The sequence below is a fragment of the Lutra lutra genome, chromosome 12 (genome assembly GCF_902655055.1).
Source record: "Lutra lutra chromosome 12, mLutLut1.2, whole genome shotgun sequence".
NCBI classification, from domain to species: Eukaryota; Metazoa; Chordata; class Mammalia; order Carnivora; family Mustelidae; genus Lutra; species Lutra lutra.
The window spans coordinates 58,704,406-58,723,420 of NC_062289.1; the positions used below are offsets into that span (position 1 = coordinate 58,704,406).

At 47.5% G+C, this 19,015-nt stretch overlaps 1 protein-coding gene and 1 pseudogene across 9 annotated transcripts in view; one reads left to right on the top strand and one right to left on the bottom strand.

Moving 5' to 3' along the window:
* Positions 1–2,995: 2,995 nt before the first annotated feature.
* LOC125082207 (dnaJ homolog subfamily A member 1-like) lies at positions 2,996–4,223 on the bottom strand (annotated as a pseudogene).
* A 7,198-nt stretch (positions 4,224–11,421) lies between these two features.
* MTCL1 (microtubule crosslinking factor 1) overlaps positions 11,422–19,015 on the top strand; it is a 124,917-nt gene continuing 117,323 nt past the window's right edge. For 7 of the 9 annotated variants that reach the window (XM_047697221.1, XM_047697224.1, XM_047697226.1 and 4 more), the window contains exon 1: positions 11,424–12,950. In XM_047697221.1, the coding sequence (XP_047553177.1) occupies positions 11,880–12,950 (1,071 nt within the window). In that variant the 5' untranslated portion in view covers positions 11,424–11,879. Of the gene's footprint in view, positions 12,951–19,015 lie in introns of all 9 variants that reach the window. The other 2 variants (XM_047697227.1, XM_047697228.1) reach the window with 2 other exon arrangements.

A 19,015-nucleotide genomic window follows, 5' to 3' on the forward strand; every position in this document is an offset into this window, starting at 1 on the left:
GAAAGAAACAAATGTACTACCGAGCACATTCTTTCCCTGGAAGTGGATTTACGTTGGAAAGCTAAATTACCATCGGAAGTTTGGTTGGTGCACAGACTTAGAGTTGCTCGTGTCATGAATCAATGATACATTGTTTCATACCTTCATCTCCACTAGTAATAGCTGGGATCTTTATTTAGGTCTTGCTGGATGCCCAGCAATAGGGTTCTCAATATCTGCATATTAAAATGTCATCTTGGGGTCGCCTTGGTGTTGCAGTGGGTAAAACATCTGACTCTTGGTTCCCGCCAGGGTCCTGATCTCAGGATTATGAGATCGAGCCCCATGTGGGGCTCTGTGCTCAGTGGAGAGGTTGCATGAGACTTTCTCAACCCCTCCCTCTGCCCCAAACCCTAGTGTAACCTCTCTCTCTCTCTCTCACTCTCAAAAATAAGTAAATAAATAAGTCTTTTTAAAAATGTAATCCTCACAACAGCCCTGTGAGTAAGGCACCATTATCATCACCATTTTTTAAGAGAACTGACGCATGGAGAGTAGGTCACCCCTCCGAGGATACAAGTTGGCAATGTTGGGTCTGGCGCCAGAGCCCCAGCTCACAGTCGCTGGCCTGTGCTTTCTCATAGAAGTAATGGGGCAAGCACTCACCGCTGCCTCTCACTGCCCTTGCATGACGTTCGTGGCCCCAAACTCACTCAGCTGTTTTTATTTTGTTGCTCCTTGATATTTGCACATCTTTCCCCACACTTGCAGCCTTTGGCTTAGGAGGAGCAAGGAAGGAACTAGGGGTTGCCAATCTTCTCTTTTCCTTTGATGTCATCCGTCATCGCTTTCAGTGGGAGTGCCAACACCAGGAAGTGACAAGAAGAGAAAATAATAGGATAGAGGTCCTAGGTCATTCGTGCTTCTTTGAACCCTATACCAGGCGAGTCCCGGTCTGGGCTGCTCCTGATTCAAAAGGAAAGCCTCTCTATGCTGCCGGAGCCCTTGCTTACTGAGTCTTAGATCCAGGCTTCTCAGCAGAACACTCACCTGTTCCCAGCAGTGCCTGAATTTACAAATTCTTTAAAGGGTGTGAATCTGCTCTGTAATTCACTTTGACAAGTTCCAGGCATCTAGGACAAATTCTTTGCTAGTTTTTGTGATCTTGATTTTGCCACACTTCATTATCTGAGATTAAAATGAGTTTCTCTTTGAAAATCTGTAGGATGACAATACTTCTTGTCCATCTTCTCGCCCTGGAAGTATGTGTAGAAATAGTAGAAAAGAATGCTTTGGCCTCCATAATTTTCAGTGACTAAAGCAAAAAATGAAATCCAGAATGTTCTCCTTGATAGAACATTTTCTAAGACTCTAGAATCTTGCTGAGTGAAGAGATAGAAAGGCATCATCCCAGAAGAGGGATTTGAACAGACTGGCAATTCTTCTAAGTTTTAAGTAACCAGTCCCTTGACCTTGATGATACATTTGTAAAGACTTTCAAGAGTGGGAGCATGGAAAGGAGGAGAAAGGCAACTTTGATGATTACATAAAATCCTGATGCATGTAGAATGTTCTCAGTATGTGGAATATTCAAGGTGCCAGATAATGACAAAGATACGATTCTTTTCATCTTTGAGAATAAAGACCAGAAGGATAGCCACAGTAATGGCGGCAGCTCTCTTCCAGGTCTGAAAGTTCCTGGCTGTCTTCCATCTTGACCCCTACTTGCTCCAGTGGTGAGTTACAGTAGTTAGAAAATAGGCAGAGATCTACCACCTACCTACTGCGTGCTGATTTCTATACTGCCCTGTGGCTCTGTACTTGAGAAGGTTATCCTCTTTGGAAGACAGCCAAGAATACATCTACAGAGTGGAAAGAGAACCCCTGGCCCAGATAACAATCTTCTCTGTAGCATTTTTTGAAACATCGCCTTCAGCCTAAGCGACGCTTTTCCCGAGAGCTTGTGATGGTACTTTTAAAGACAGCCCGTTCCACTCTATTTCACTTATCTTTTAAGGGATGAAAACAATTAAATCCTTTAAATAGTGTGTTAATACTGACCAAACAATGACTTTTTATTTTCTTTATCTCCTCTTTCTATGCCTCCATGATTATTTCGTTTTTCATTACTTGATAAGTTTCTAAACTCCTTGATGATATTTGAGAAGCACCCTACAGAGAAAACAGAAATAAGCAAGCAAATTAGGTTGCATGGCAGAGAGGAACGGGCAGTTCATGAAATCACCAAATGTTGTATCCGAGGTGATAAAATGGCGTTATGTTGGTGCAAAAAATAAGATCCTCATGTCACTGTAGGACAAAAGCAATTCGTGGAGCTAAAAGACTGTCTATTTCACATCATCTCCAAAGTAGCTTTGATCTGGACAGTTACTAAGAAGGTTTAACTGCTCAGAGACTTGCAGTTGTTAAATATATAATGATTTTTCAATATTTACACAGTCTTCTTCAAGGGCAAACACGACCCATTAAAGCACAAAGACTGTGCTTCGCCGATTCATATATTTGTAAAACAGAGAATGGTTGCTCTATTCTGTTTCAGCTTGATGCTTTGCCTTATGCTGATCCCAGGACCCCAGGACCATGACCTGAGCCCAAGGCAGATACCTAATCTACTGAGTCACCCAGGCGCCCTCTCGAACAGTCTTTTATCCAATTATATGTAAAAAAAAGTTAAACAAAATGAAAAATTCGTGTCTTCTTAGTGAAGCTGGACGTAAACAGGAGTCTGTCTGATCCAATTTGGAGAACATTCTTGCCTTGAGGAATGTGCATGCGTCATTGGGTGACCTTATAGCCTGAGCTGCCTGTTCAGGTCCAGCTCATGCCTGGACATCATGTCATTATTAATAGTGTCCCTTCATTCTCAAATATTCTCTTTTTTTTTTTGAGTTTTTATATTTGAGTTTATTCCTCATTTAACTTTTAAAACACTACTGTGGTTTAATATTAAAACAAAAACAATAGCAAGTAGTGAGCTATGATTATAGTCCTGCACTCATTCACTACTGCACATAAAGTGCCAGCAGTGTTATTCACTAGCCCCAGTAAGAGGTCTGACACTGAACACCACCCCTGGGATGATGTTCATCATCCTCACATGCTTCTGCATTGTAATGGCGCCGTCTTTCCCGATTTGGGTCAAAGTCCACCAGTTCTACCTGGTCTGTTTCATCAGTCTCTTCTACTTCCTTCCTCTCAGGCAGTTTTTCCAGCAAAGAGAGTTTATCAGGAGAGAGAAAGCCATTCTCAGGAAAGTTTACCTTACATTCGACGATGAAGCCACCCTTCTTATATGGTCTATGATAAATTGGCGTGCCTTCATTTAGCACATACTTGATATCTCCATGCTTGACAATTTGACCTGAGAGGTGATGACAATGGTTCGGTTGTCAAGAGTAGATATTGGCTTTTGAAAACCGCACAGTGCTTCGACCAGCTGTATGTCCATACACAAGAAAAGGTCTTCTCCTCGCCGAGTAAAAACAGCATGGTCCTTCTGATCTAAAACAATGATAATATCTCCTGGTTCCAGTCCTGGTTCTTGGTCTCCTTCACCATGGAATGTTATCTTCTGGCCATCTTTCATGCCTTTGTCAATATGAACTTCTAGAATCTTCTTCTCTCGAACTATCTTCCTTCCATTGCAGCTTTTACATCTATCTTTAGGACTGATCCGTTCCCCATGGCGCTGGCACTCCATGCACACAGATTGATTTGCTGAACCATTCCAGGTCCTATCTGATGAATTCTTATTTGCATTCCAGTGCCTGGGCAATTGGGACAATATTCAACTGCTCCTTTCTTACCACCCCGGCCTTCACATTTATCACAAATCTCATTCTTTTGCAGAGCTAGTTTTCTTCTTTCACCGTTGTATAAATCTCCTAAGGTTACTGAGAGCTGATGGACAACATTTTTACCTTTCCTTTCTCTCTGCATTCTTCCTCCTCCTCCAAAAAACATATCAAAGATGTCCATGGTGGAGCCAAAACCACCACTGGCTCCACCTTCTTTAATTGACTCTTCGTCTCCTTTGTCATACTTTTCTTTGCATCAGAGAGTACTTGGTAAGCTTGAGAAATCTGTTTAAACTTCTCTCCTACGTTTGGATTCTTATCAGGGTGGTACTTCAAGGTCAGTTTCCTGGAGGCCTTTTTCAATTCTTCTAGGGTGGCATTGGGTTTGACCCCCAAAATATCATAGTAAGTGGTTTCTTTCACCATTTTCTACAGCTGGTGAGAGGGCCGAGGCCGATGTCGGGGAGCAGGAAGGAGCACGTTGCTGGGTGCAGCTCAGGTAGCCACCTCTCCTCCGTTCTCAAATATTCTATGGTCTGATCATGGTAACCCTAATCATAGACAAGAGGACTGCTTCAGAATAACAACCAGTGGGTCCCTGTGCTGGGGGTTCCTAACTAGGGGCTGACAAAGGAACAGAATGGGAATGCTCTCCAAGGCCTCTTTTGCTTTCAGTTTCTCAGATCCTGTGGGGAGTATTCAAAGAGACAAATGTGAAATGTGAAATTCTAAGTAATAATATTGAGGGCCACTGAAAAAATATAATTAACTCTCAAGGCGCCTGGGTGGCCCAGTTGGTTGAGCATTTGACTCTTGGTTTCAGCACATGTCATGATCTCAGGGTCATGAGATGGAGCCCTGAGTCATGCCCCACATCAGCCTGGAGTCTGCTTGGGATTCGCTCCCTCTGTTCCTCCCCCCCCATCTCCACCCACACTCTCTAAAATAAAATAAATAAAATCTTAAAAAAAAAAAAAAAAGATTAACTCTCAATAGTCTGCCCTAATAGGATAATCAGGAATATGTATAACTAACATTTGTCATATTTATTCCATCATATTAACCTTCTTAATTATACTATTCTCTTAAAATTGGTTTATATTGCCTGGTACATTTTGTCTGAGAATGAAGAGAGGTGGCCTACAATTTGCTACAGATAATCCCACACCGACAATTAAAATAGCACGTGCAAATTCCCCTCAGCCCCCAGATTCATAAGCTGGGACATACATTAAAGCTCACTTAAGTTCAACTCCCTAATTTTATACATGAGGCCTCAAAGGTCCAGGAACACTGAGCTATTTTCTCCAAGGTAAATGAACAAATCATCTTGGTGAGACGCAGAATCCACGTTGTTCTATTACTTCACTGGTGAAGTTTGTGTGACAGTAATTTTACACAGAAATAGTAATCAAAATGTATTTATAGGCATGCTCTTTTGTAGCGTCATATTTCCTGAATTAATCAGGAAGCTTATTTCTTAAGTACTATGTGCTGTGGAAGCTTCTATAAATCCACTGTTCCATTTTTGCTTTCCTTGTAAACCTGCTCTTATTTTATATGGAAAGAGGAGCTCTGAAGTTGGGAAAGCAGACCAGTGAGATGAAGTGGCTAATGGCATCTTCTTTTTCACATCCTCATTTCTGTTTTGAAAGGTAGTAACTGTATAGGTAGAGATAGAAATACTAGTTACAATAAAAGCAAACACACATGTGCTGTACATTTCAGAAGCTGCCTAGTGAAATCTGTAATGTTCTAAATTGAAGGGGTGGTAACACAGCACATTAATTTCCCTGAGTTTTTCAGAGTATACATGCTGCTTATCAGGAAGGGTCCCTGCCTTTCTTTCAAAACTAATTTGATTAGTTTTCCCTATTTAACAATGTATTTTCTCTGTGCGTCAAGCTTAGAATCCCAAAATAAGTTTTAAAAAATAATTTAAAAAATTTTAGCAGTTGTGTTCTCAGAAGAAGGGAGCCCAAATTTCTAACCATGAATTTTGCAAACATATCAAAAGCTTTTATAAGGGAATACTGACCCTTTTAATGAAAGGAAGTCTCTTGGAATCACCAACACTCGGAGACTCATTTTCCTGCGTGCTGGGGAAGGGGTGTGCCATCACAACACCTACCACTAGGGGGCATCCTCCAACACGCCTTAGCTGTTTCCCCATAGGAGCATTGGATCTCACCCATGTCAGAGCACAGCACCTCCCTTTTCTTAAAAAAGGTCCCTACGTTCTGCAATGAGAATCATTATGTGTGTATCACTCATTATGTATCATACATATCTTATAAAATTAATATAGTGTTCTAATGATAACATAAAAGAAATAATAAAAAAGTAATTTATAACAAAGTAGTATGTATTTCCACATATAAAGCTTGGTATATATATATATATATGTATGTATGATAAGTAGTCAGATTCTATACATAGAGGCAATTGCTAAAATGCAGACAGATAGAGGTGTGTTATCATGATGATTCAGATACTTTGAGGGGTGTTGCCATCGATGACAAAATGACGGAAGGTGAAGAAGTCATTGTAAATCTCCAAAAAAAATTAAATCAGTCTTGATTTCTACTGCAGCTGCATTCCTTAAAAAAAAAAAAATCCAGTATGGGGCGCCTGGGTGGCTCTGTCTGTTAAGCATCCAACTCTCGATTTCAGCTCAGGTCATGATCTCGGGGTTCTGGGAGAAAGCCCTGTGTCAGGCTCCACACTGGGTGTGGAGTCTGCTTGAGATTCTCTCTCCCTCTCCTGCTGCCCCTCCCCACCTCTGCTCTCTCTCTCTCTCATTCAAAAAAAAAAAAAATCTAGTATCTATGAAAACAACCCTAAAAACTCTACTTTATACATAAAAGTATTGTGTTTATGTGTAAAACAGTGCTATCAACCAATGTTCATGTCTCTCTCACCCTCAAATTCATGTGCCATCCTAATGCCCAAGGTGATGGTCTCAGGAGGTGGGGCATTTGGAAAGTGATTAGCTCAGCATGGTGGCGGCTTCATGAGTGGAATTAGTGCCATTATAAAGGAGACCCCAGAGGGGTCTGCCATATGAGAACACCAGACACATATCCGCATGTGAGGACACGAGAAGATGGCAGTCTGCAGTCAAGGAGAGAGCTCTCACCTGAGTGTGACCATATGGGTACCCTGAGCTCAGACTTCCAGCCTCCAGAATTGTGAGAAACAAATTTCTATTGTTTATAAGCCCCCAAACTGCGGTATTCTGCTATAGCTGCCCAAACGGACCGATAGTTACATTCTAGGCTCAGATAGTGACAGTGTTTGGTTTGGTTTGGTCTTTAACCCACGGGAATGTTTCAGAAGGGCATTTGGAAGTTGGACAGCATATGGAACAGCTCTTCTCAGGCATATTGCAACACTAGCATTCCAGACACCCTCTCTTAAATTCCACAAGTGCCCCCACAACCCAACCGTCATGCCAGCAAACTTCCAAAATGCTCCTAAAGGTGCTTCCACTCTCATTTGAGAATGACCGGTCAAGAGCAAAAGGGCCTCCTTTCTACCCTCACGTATATCTTCCTTTAGCTCTCAGATGAGAGGGAGATTCTCCTTTCCCCACAAGCCTGGCCCCGAGAGAGCCCTTTGGTAGGATGCTGTCTCCAGCTCGGACTTAGAGTACATCTCTGTCTCCGTCTCTACACGTCTATCATCCAGAATTTTACATACAGCATTGGAAGGAATTTCAAAAAGAAACAGTAGGAGGGGCGCCTGGGTGGCTCAGTTGTTATGGGTCTGCCTTCTGCTTGGATCATGGTTCCAGGGTCCGGGGTTTGAGCCCCTCCCCCTCCCCGCATCAGGTTCCCTGCTCAGCGGGAAGCCTGTTTCTTCCTCTCCCACTCCCTCTGCTTGTGTTCCCTCTCTCGCTGTGTCTCTGTCAAATAAATAAATAAAATCTTAAATTAAAAAAAAAAAGGAAACAAAACAGGAAGAAATGCAAAGGAAGAGTGTGTGACACCTGGTGCCCTGTTAGAAATACCAGCACAGGGTTTCTCAGCATGTGGTCAGATGGTTACCTGCATCGAATATATGTATTAAAAATACCGATTCCAGGGCTTCACTTCACACCTTTGAAACCAGATCTCTGGAGCATGTGGCCCCATAGAATCTGCATTTTTACTAGCTCACAGATGCTATGAATGTGCTCCAGCCACAAGAGCTCCTTGAGTCATCACACCGTCACCACTATGCAGAGCTGCTGATCTGACCCTGAGAAGGGGTCTGTGGGTCCTTGTAGGACTGGCCTGCTTCAGCTCCCACAGGACATTTGGGCAGTAACCTTGCGGGAGAAGCTGGAAGTCACCCCCACACACCTCCTAGGGTTGGATATATCTGCTTCAACCTAAGGGGGTGCCCACTGACTTCAGGTTTCCTTTTTTAACCCCAATTTTCCTGAAACAGACACATACACACACACATCTGTGCATGTGCGCGTGTGCGCGCGTGCACACACACACACACACACACACACACAGCCCCACTCTGTTAAAAATCTCTTCTTCCCACTCTTTTCAAAGAGGATTACTTCTTATTATTTAATCGAGGCATGATTTCATATTCTAAATGCACTTTTGTGTTAATATAAGCAGAAAAAACTGGAAAAGAACGTCTGTAGGTTTGGACAAGGGTTCGAGGGTGCAGAAATCCTATATATAATTCTGCCTGTGTGTACAGAGCAGTGAGGGAAGTGTAGTTCCATGTCATATTTTTTCCACTATATATCAAACAAGGTAAAAAAAAAATCCGTTTCTCTTCATAGAGCTGTATAGACACAGACTAGGTTTTTTAACTTTCACTCCAAGTTGGGTGCGCTCACCTTTCAAAGAGTATTGATTATTCCACTGGTATAAAATAGATGATAGCGATGACGATAGTGATAATTATACCTTACCCAAGGGCACAGAGCATGCTAGTGCTTTAGGCAGGATCTGGACCCGATTACCGGGTGTGGAAGCCTCAGCTCTTGTCATCCTACCGCGTGCTGTTTGACAAGGAATTCATGGATACAGTCATACCAAATTACCTATTATACCAAAGTTAGTGCACGCAGCTGTCTAGGCCTGGACTTAGGCCTCTGCAAAAGAAAGAAAATCGGAAATTTGGTATGTAGTGCCAGTGCTTATAAGGTAGGATTTACAAGGCAGGGAATTGATTGCCAAGTGAGGGAAGAATCAAGCACCAAACAGGGGACGGTGAGGTAACCCAGAGATGTGCAACCATAAGAAGGTGCTAGGACCCTTCACGGAGAGGCAACAGGAGGAGGTGAAGTTACTAGGGGCTTCAGTTCCAGCAAAAGCTGGAACCCCAAGAAGCCAGTCCACAAAGGAGACCGGGCCACTTGGAAGAAGCCACTTGAGGCAGAGAAGGTAAAACTCTGGTTTCTCCTTTGCTTTTACGCTCCTTTGCTTTTACACTTTTTTACAATTTCTACCAGCCCAACCCAATAAACAAAGCCAGGAACCTACAAAACCAACCCTCATCAGTTGCTCCCCCTCTGTAGGAGCCATCAGGGAAGCCCAAGGACTGGGTCTGAGAGCAGACAGACCCAGGCAGGCACACCCACATGGGGTTTTGTTGTTTTCCGGGAAAAACACTCCTTAAGCCCTCTTTAAATAGCACCCCCTAACACCTTTCGACTAACTTGATGGACCAACAAAAATCTTCTAAAATCACACGTGTCCAACTGAGAGTTGGAGCGCCCTCTAGGGGAAAGCTGGCTGCCCGGCCCCACCTCTCCGCCGCTCCCCCCACCAGCCCGGGCTGGGCACTGACGTCCTCCCTTCCCTTCTGCTGCAGTGTTGTTGCCTACCAGTGTTCTTTTTCTTCAAATACTCCATGAAATATGGCTGTGGTCTTATTAGATATTGCGTCAAAGGAGACTCAGTACAGATTATATTCTGAGTGTGCTGTTCCACAGTCAGAGGAATTGCCAGATAAATGACTCACAGAAAACATGAACAGCAGCAGAGAGGATGGGGTCCCAGTGCACTCAGAGCTCAGCCATGGCTCAGTATCAGCATCTAAGCCGGCATCAAAGGAGAAGCAGACAGGATGTCTTCTGGGAGTATGTTCTCCTGATTTACAGTGATTTTTAAAATCACTTTATCCTGTATTTTTTGAGGGAGGTGGCTCAGTAGGGTAATTTGTGGTTAAGATCATAGACCTTGGAGTCTCTTTTTCCTTGTAGCTTTACAAGTCTGTCCCCTTTTCTCAATCCCTACTACCATAGACCCCTGGCCTGTGCTTGTTGCCACCACTGACTGCTTCCCCTCATGCATCTCCCTCTCCTCACTGCTGCAGCCACTGGGATCTTTCTAGGCAAATAAGATCAGCCATACTCACCATTCTCCAAAGGCTCCTCCAGCCTTTAGGATAATAGCCACAGGATATTTGGTCGCACTCACCCTCCAGGGTTCTGTCACCTACAACCCCTGCTCTGTAAATCCTGGGCACCCAACTACACCCCAGGAAAATGCCAGTCTTCCCAGGTGGGGGGCAAATGCTTACCCCAGTAACTCATAACTATTGCCTGTCCCTTTGCCTTCTGGCAAAGCCAAGTCTAGAGGACAAGCTGGGCCTTAGTCCTCTGAGTATTACCCAACATCCAAAACCTGCACCCAGGGATATTTGAAAAGTACTCTACAGTTTGCACAGTGGTCCTCACATCTGCCCATTTAATCCTTCCAACAGTCACGTAGCAGTATTTTCTAATTATACCGGCAGGGGAACTGAGGCTTGAAAAGGTCATTGGCCCACGTTAGACTCTCAGGTGGCAGAACAAGTACTCACAGCCATGGTTCTCCGAGGGGACAGCACCTAGGACTGAGAATTCTACAGACTGGATGTCATTCCCCCAACCCCCCTCGGCCATAGCCTGCCTAAAGCAGACTTCACCTCCCTGTGCCTGTGTCCTCATCCTTAAAGAAGACAGTAATTCCAATTCAGGCTTGTTATGAGGATTAAATAAAACAATGCCTATGGAGTGTCTAACAGTGCCTGGCTCTCAGCCGGCACTATAAATGTGAGTTCCCTTTCTGACCCCAAGCTTGGCGAGCTGCTTCTCCTATTTCTACAGCAGCTCCTCCTTCTCTGAGCTCGGGAGGCCACTGGGGGTGCCAACTGTGGAGCACCGTGCCCGTTTTGACGTGATAGCTGCATCGGGTACCAGCTAATCCTTAAAGAAGTGTGGGGACTACAGGCACAGCTGTGAGAAGACAGCGGGGAGGGAACTAAGGGGCCCTAGAAGGCAGGGCTTGGATGGAGGGGTTTGTGGGGAGCGCTGGTTGACAACAAGGGGAGAGGGGGCACCCCACTGCACGCGCTACGGAGGGGTCTGCTCACGTCTCCCGGACCTCCAGTATACCGCAAGGAGTCAAGGCCCGCCTCCCTCCCACCCCACTTTACCCCTGCATACTTCCTCCCCTCCCCAGCTCAAGGCACTGTCCAGAGAGCCACAAAAAGCGAGGAGGGTCCCAAGGCGAAGAAGGGCGGGGGCCGCAGCAGGCGCGCGAGCTTGGGGAGCGCAGGCCCCGCCCCACCCCTGGCGCCGGCTGGCGGGCCGTGGGACATGCGCACGCGGTGGCGGGGCGCAGGGCGCGGGGAGGTGGGGGAGCGCGCGTGCAGTTCTCCGCCGGAGCGGGCGGGCGCTGCGGGGAGCAGGGCTGCCGTGGGCGGGGAGCCGGACGCGGGAGCGGGGAGCGCGCCGCCAGCGGGCGAGTGCGGGTGTGCGAGGCCGCGGCGGCAGACCCGAGAACCCGGAGCGCCGAGTCTAGGTGATGCGAGCCGCGCGGAGCCGCCGCGCTACTGTGCCGGGTGAACTCGAGCGGCGTTGACCTCAGCGAGGGGAGAGCGGGACGGCGGCGGCTGCCAGCCCCGCGGGGATCCTAGGGGCCAGGGGTGGCGGGGCACGGCGGCGGCGCGGGAGCGCGGGGCGCAGACCGGGCGGGGCTGGGGGACAGTGATGAGCGGGCGCGCGGGTAGGCTGCACGCCGCCGCCGCCGCCCGGAGCATCTGCCGCCGGAGCTGCTGCTCGCGGCCCGGGACCCGGCCATGGAGACGCTGAACGGCCTCGCGGGCGGTGGCGCCCCGGACGCGAAGCCGCTGCCGCCCGGCCAGCACCACCGCCACCACCACCTCCACCCGCTGGCCGAGCGTAGGCGGCTGCACCGTGCGCCCTCGCCCGCCAGACCCTTCCTCAAGGACCTGCACGGTCGGCCCCCGGCGTCCGGCCCGGCTCCGGCGGCCCCCTCCTCGGGCCGAGCCCCGGCGCCCGGCGCTCCACGCTCGCCCAACCTCGCAGGCAAAGCACAGTCCTCGCCGGGAACCCTGGCCGCACCCGGCCGCCTCTCTCGGCGCAGCGGCGGCGCCCCTGGAGCGAAGGACAAGCCGCCGCCGGGCGCCGGGGCCAGGGCAGCGGGCGGCGCCAAGGCCGCTCCGGGCCTCAGGAGGGCAGCGCGCACGGCGCCCGCGGAGCTGCTGCCCCGGGCAGGGAGGCCGCCGCCGCCGCCCGGGACCGAGCCGCTGTCCGCCACTGCCAAGGGCCGCAAAGCCAAACGCGGTTCCGGGGTGCCCCCCGCCCGTGCCACCGGGGCCCCGGCCCCCGCCGCTCCAATCCCCGCCGTGATCCTCGCTGTGACCTCCTCGGCCGGCTCCCCTGCTCCCGGCTCGCGCATCAGCCACACGGACAGCAGCTCCGACCTCTCCGACTGCCCCTCCGAACCCCTGTCCGACGAGCAACGCCTGCTCCCCGCCGCCAGCAGCGACGCCGAGTCTGGCACGGGCTCCAGCGACCGGGAACCGCTGCGAGGAGCCCCCACGACGAGCCCCGCAGCTCGGGGGGCGCCGCCCAGCAGCCCCGAGCCCCCCGCGCTCCTCGCCGCGCCTCCCGCCGCAGGCGCCTGCCTCGGGGGTCGGAGCAGCCCTGGCGGGGTCCCGGCGGGGTCCTTGGGAATGGGTGTGGCAGAGGATGCCGGGGGGCGCGCGCAGCTCGAGCGAACGGTCCCCGGGGTGCCCAAGGAGCCCGCTCCGGGCGAGCAGACCCAACTGGTACCGGCGGCGGCGGTGGAGGAGGAGCTGCTGCGGGAGATCGAGGAGCTGCGCTCGGAGAACGACTATCTGAAGGTGAGCAGCCGGCTCGGCCTCAGGTGTCCCGGAGGCGACCTCAAATGGTCTGGGTGCGGGGGGGAGGGGGGCCCGAGAGCCCGACATTCCGGGTCCTGACAAGCACGTTCTCTCTGCTGCCCTTCACTTTCCGGTCCCCGCACACACACTGGGCTTTGGGAACTTAAGCTAAAACTTCTGAAAGGAGCAGCAAGACCTGTGGGTCTGGGCGGGTTCTCACCCCACTTGGATTTTCTTGTTTTTTGGTCTTGCTTCTTCTTGCTGATGCCTTTGGCTCTGTAGATGTGCTGGGGGAGAGGTGGCCAGAATTACATTTTGGATACACTGCTGACCATCCACCCGGCCAAAATGTGCCCACTCTCTCCTGTGGGATCTGGCTACCCCCAGCCGGGGAGCTCTGGTCCCCGCCTGGGCAGGGGTGTGTAGGTTGGGGAGCCTGCTGTGGGCCAGGCTGTGGATGCATCAGATGCTTTTCCTGCAGTGGTACAAAGTGAGGCCCCTTCTGTTTCTCTGGGTGGGGGCACCTCCCAGTTTTCAATGATAAACCTTAAGTTCAGGGGTTCCATGAGTGTGCCCTAGGTTGGGGACCGTGGGGTTGGTGGGCTTGGTCCGCCAGTCCTTTGTAGGCATCCACAAGCTGGTTTTGCTTGTCAGGAGAGGCCACTTAATTCCCCCTGCACGCCAGCACTTTCAAGGGAATTGCAACCTCTGTTGCCCAATCTCTGAGTATTTCTTGTGAGGTCCTGCAAGCAGAGGACTCTTCCTGGTCTTCTTAGCTTTGGGGCCCTCAATCTGACTTCTGCCTTTTCTCCCAGGAGGTGGGCAGGTTGGCCCTGCAGAATGGAGGGCTTAGTGTGTGTGTATGGGGGGGGGGGGTGGTCAAGACAATTGAAGTGACTTGAGAGAAAATAAGGGGGATGGAATTGGGGGCAACTGCTTTATTATAGTCTTCGAGTTAGTAAATAGCTACAGTGGTATAACTGTTTTCATGTTTCCGTTAAGATTCTGATATAGATCTCCTCCCAAACCAGTAGATGGCCTTCCTTTATCTGGGTTATGTGATTTGTACTTTTTTTCAGCAAATGCTGAACCTACCCGAATGAGGCCCGGTTATTGGCCCGTGGGACCAAGGGCGTGGGCTTATTTAAGGTGAAGTGTGCAGTTCAAGCTGTCATCTGAATAGGTTCACTGCCAAGTGTTCCAAACCTCAGCCTCTTACAGGAGCTGCTCACCCCAGCTGAGCCCAGTGGTAGTTTTGCCTGCAAAGAGGTAGCAAGCAGTGAGGCAGAGGAGGAGAGGTGAGAACAGATTGGGAGTTCGGAGCAAGATGTTTCAAGCAGTACATTTGCTAGTGTCTCCCGCTCTTATGTAATAGACAACAGAGTGAATTTCAAAGGTGCTGAAGAGAAAGGCCGGTGATGTTGTATCTTGAAATCTTGATATCAGCGCTTTTGTAGATCTTAAGCAAATGTAAACTCCCGAAGGGTCAGAAAGATCATCTCGTTGGGCTATAGAGCCAGCTCTGAGCGTGATCCCTGACCCACAGTGTTTCTGATTAAATGATGTTTATCCAAATTATGACCTGCTAAGCAACAGGAAACTGAGGGTTCCATAAAAGAAAGGATGTTTCCCATTGCGTCTTTGATCTTAAGGTAGGCAGCTCAATAGTCATTTCACAGTTCATTCCTAGGTAACTGTTTATTTGCTTTATCCTTTCACGCTGGTCGATTCTCTGAATGAACTAGGTGTCTGACCCTGGAGTCTGATCTGGTATATTTGATATTTCAGTGAGTTCTCACAACAACATAGGGTATAGCTGTGGTCATTTTTATCATAACCCCCTATTTCATGGACAAGAATGCTGAAAGCCCGGAAAACTTAAATGACTCGCCCAAGGCCATACAGCAAGTAGGGGGTGCAACTTCTCTACCCACCCCACCCCACCCCACCCCCTGCCCACACCAGGCTGCATTTCTATTCCCAGCAAGGCTGCCTCTCTCAGTGTATACCGCTTGCTTTCTTATTGTTTTATTCACTAGAAATGTTCCCAATGTTTAGCTTTCCTAGGGGGCCTCTTTTCATTTTAGGTGAAAGGGCCATAATGAACACTTCTCCACTAGCCTGTGTACAGATGGTCATATAAATCCCACTGACAATGTTTAATTTGTGGGAAATTTCGCTTGCTGGTTCCTGTGGAGAAAGTGTCACGGCCAACCATTCTCTCTGCCTGAGCGCGTCTCCCAGCCTGTCCTTTGACAGCAGGAGAGAGAAGTAGGTAGAGGAGCTCAGGAGGAAGCTAGGAAACCAGAAGTCTGCACACAGATACAAGAGCTTAAGTTACAGTCATTCAGTTGGGGAGAAAACACAGCAGTCCTGGCAGATTAAGGTCAGTGGGCATGCCCACTGGTGTAAAATGGGGCTGTGATCACAAGTGACCTCGAGGGGCAGAGGTGGGCGGCATACCTTGGCACAGGGCATGTAGAGTGTGTACATTCTAAATCAAAATTTATCTTTTTATTGGTCTCATTGCTCACTGGTACTTTTTTCTCATGGTCAGTAGAAGCACATCCTTGACCTCCTGCTTTCTTGGGGAAGGTTGCACAGAGCTCTCATGATTAGACAGAGCATTCCTCTGGCCAAATGTTCCCTAACAAGAAGAGCTTTGGCCCAGGAATTTTACTTGGGTGTATTCTGGAGGACTGTGACCATGTTAAAGGTCACCTTCTTTCCCAAGTCATTTCTGTCACCATTACTGTGCAAGGCGGTCACACTTCCTGAGGTAGAATGACCGAAAGGTAATCCAGCAGATACATAAGGCCTGCAAAGCCACAGGGGGATGTCTTAGTGATCGAAAAATCGAAGTGGAATTCTCTTGAGTTTTAGCTGGTCTGCTGTATTTTTTAAACTAGATGTCAACAGACAAGTATATTATGTTGGGTTGAGCTGTGTGGAGATGTCTGGGGCATCCCTGATTCTGCTTTCTCTTCCTCTTCTGCCTTCGTCAAAGGGCACCAGGGTGGCTAGGTGAAAAACACACAATTATTCAGTCCAGGTGGCTGGCTTTTTGCGTGGAAACACAGTCAGAAGAGCAGTCTTGTCCCTTTACCCCGATGATCTTAAGTATATTTGGAAGTGTTCGTGCATTCTGGTGAGCGGTTGAGTTCAGTGGTCCAAAGGCCTTTGCTTCCCTTTCAAACCGAACCCAGGTATGTTTCTTAGGGATGAGAGCATCGACGAAATGCTGCCAGCGTGTTCTCTGCCTGCCAGCCTCCCTGCCACCACCGGGTTTTGCTCGAGTGCTCTGAGCCCATCAGACCAGCCTTAGTGCGCATCGGGAACATATTAATTATGTCCTCCGTTTCCACTGGCTTTTCAGGAGGATTTAATCACTTTGAGCTTATTGGCCTGTTTTGAAAATGCCCTTCAGATTCCTGGTGATGTGCTCACCATGGCCCCCTCTGCTTGTGTCCAAATAATGTTCTCCAAAGCCCCAGTGTCCTGCAAGATGGGCGCGGGTTGGTGTGGGGAAAGGCTGCTTTTTGCTGTTGTTGTGGTGGTGGTTTTCCTCTGCTTTCTCAGTGATTTCATAAGAATTCTTTTTGTTTCAGACAAAAATCACTGCTAGCTACTTGGGCAGGCAACATCCCATCCTTTGAGAGGAGGGATTTCCTAAGGGAGAGCATTGGGTAGGGCCGTTTGGGGTTTTATAGGTTGCAGTGTGTGACCACGGATCTAGCCTGACCACTCTGTTTCTCACCTGAGTAGTCTTTTGAGTTCTGGCCTGGAGCGGGGACCCTGAGGCCAGCAGCATACACAGTTCTGAGCAGCTGAAGTGTTGAGCTCCTCCTCTCCTCTGCCTTTCTTTTGGAAGGGTTAAAGTGGACAACACTCCTATTCTTTCCTGACATTCCACTTTCCACACCCATTCTTTATTCAGCCCGCAAAAGAGCGGCTGGAGTAGTCTTAGATGGCGAGATCACGTAGACCAGGGCAAACAGAGCCCATCAGCTGCTGGGTGAACTGTCACTTGGTAAACAATGGTTAGCGGCCCCCTGTGCCTTCTTTGCTACAGCTAGGATTGTGCAGAGAACGTTTTCATTGTCCGGAGGGAAATGAGGTGGATTATTTGTATATTACAGCAGACAGTCGTTTCTGTCTGCAACTCCCAGAAGATGGAATTATTGCAACAGTAGCCAGATGACTGCTCCCCTGTCCAAATTGGGGTCTATTTAAAGAAGGGTTATTAAAATATTAATGTAGAACTAGTTATTGATTTTCAGGTTGCTTGAGGGAGATTTTAAGATTTCTGTCAATGATCAGTATGATCAAGAGTTTGCATCCCTTCAATTAAGATACTGTGGATTCCCTTTTTATTTTTTATTTGTGGATAAAACTGTTTTCACAGAGCTTGGCATTGAAACGCTTCGTTTTAATCTTCGTTTACCCCAGTGCACACAGGGTACCTCATTATTTCTGTAATTTGATGTGTATAATAGGGCTCGAGCTGCTATTTGCAGGCAAAGGGGAGTAGCTGGGGAGCCTCACACACCTTCAAGGTTTCATTTTATATACAGAATTTGAAAAATAGATTTAATTAAAACTAAATTAGCTTTTCAGTGAAGTAGTGATCTAACAGTGAAGTACGCAGACAGACCTGGCGTTAATTTTACATAAAACTGTTGATTAAGGACAAGTCTTCTTAGTTTCTGCATATAAAAAAAAACAACAGCAATTTTCTCCGTCTACTTACTATATGTCTAAATTATATTTGCCAGACACATTATATGTCCTGCTTGATTTGGTTTTCTTAAACATTTAAACGGCAGACATTTTTCGGGTTTCTTTAACACAACACAGTCTAAATTAGAGCGTGCTGTCCGAAAATTAACGTAGTGGTAGCTTGAAAATCACCATCCATCATGACCCTCATCTGAATAATCACAGTTTTTGCTTTTCACATGTCTGCTGCCAGCTGACATGGTTTATAATTTGCTTTTCTTGTAATTTCTTTTCGCTGAACCTGAAAACTGCTTTTCTTCAAGACTCTGTGAAGAGAGTGGAGACACTGGCCTTGGTCCCATCTCTGCAGCAGATTGGTGTTGAAAAGCCATTTAAATGCTTAGAATCTTAATTGCCTCATCTTTAAAATGGGGATATTAATAATTTCGCTGCACATTGCAGTGTTTTTCTGAGGGCCAGTTGAGATAAGGGATATACTCACACATCGACAGTTGTCAAGGTCTAAAAATGTTGATTTGCTTTATTACGTCACATCTAGGGTGGGTTCTTAAAAGCGTGATTTAAGGGTTATTATTGTTTCATTTGTCCTGGTTGTTGCAAATAATTTATAGTATTTACTGGGAAGAGCACCTGGGTTTGCAGTCTAGCTTCTGCTTATTAGTTATGAGGCTTTGGACGTGCTAACCAGCTTGGGTTTGCTTTTCTTGTCTATGAAATGGGCCATATGTTCCTGGCAGGAAGAGAATTGGGTTAGTAATGAAGGTAAAGTGCTGAATGAGATGTCTTCTGTTCTGCAAATTTAGATAAAATATGAGTTATAAAGGCAATGATTCAAATACATACACTTATGGGCTCTCCCTAATTTTCCTTTCAGTGCAACTAATGTTGGTGATTATTTATGCCAAAAAATGTTAGCTGTTTACATCTGGCCTACTGAATGATTTGGAGATGCGGGTTCATCGAGCCCTTACACACTTGTCTCTTTTAGCTTGCGTGGTTGTTTATGCATCTATAGAACATATCCATTGCTTGATATTTGCATCTATGAGCATCCTCCTGGTACAAAATCTGAAAGCTGGAGGACAGTTTGATACCTGAAAGTTGTATCTAATGTTTTCTTATGACTGTTTTCACACTTGGAAAACTTTTGTTTGAGTAACAGGTAATTCTAGGCATTAACGACCTTGGCTTTTATAGGTAAGCTTTCTAGAAGGAAAAGCAATCACAGACCATTCCTTCCATGAACAGAATGGCCACAGTTACTGTATATTTGCATGTATACATACAAATGATTTTTAAAAAAGATTTTATTATTTATTTGACAG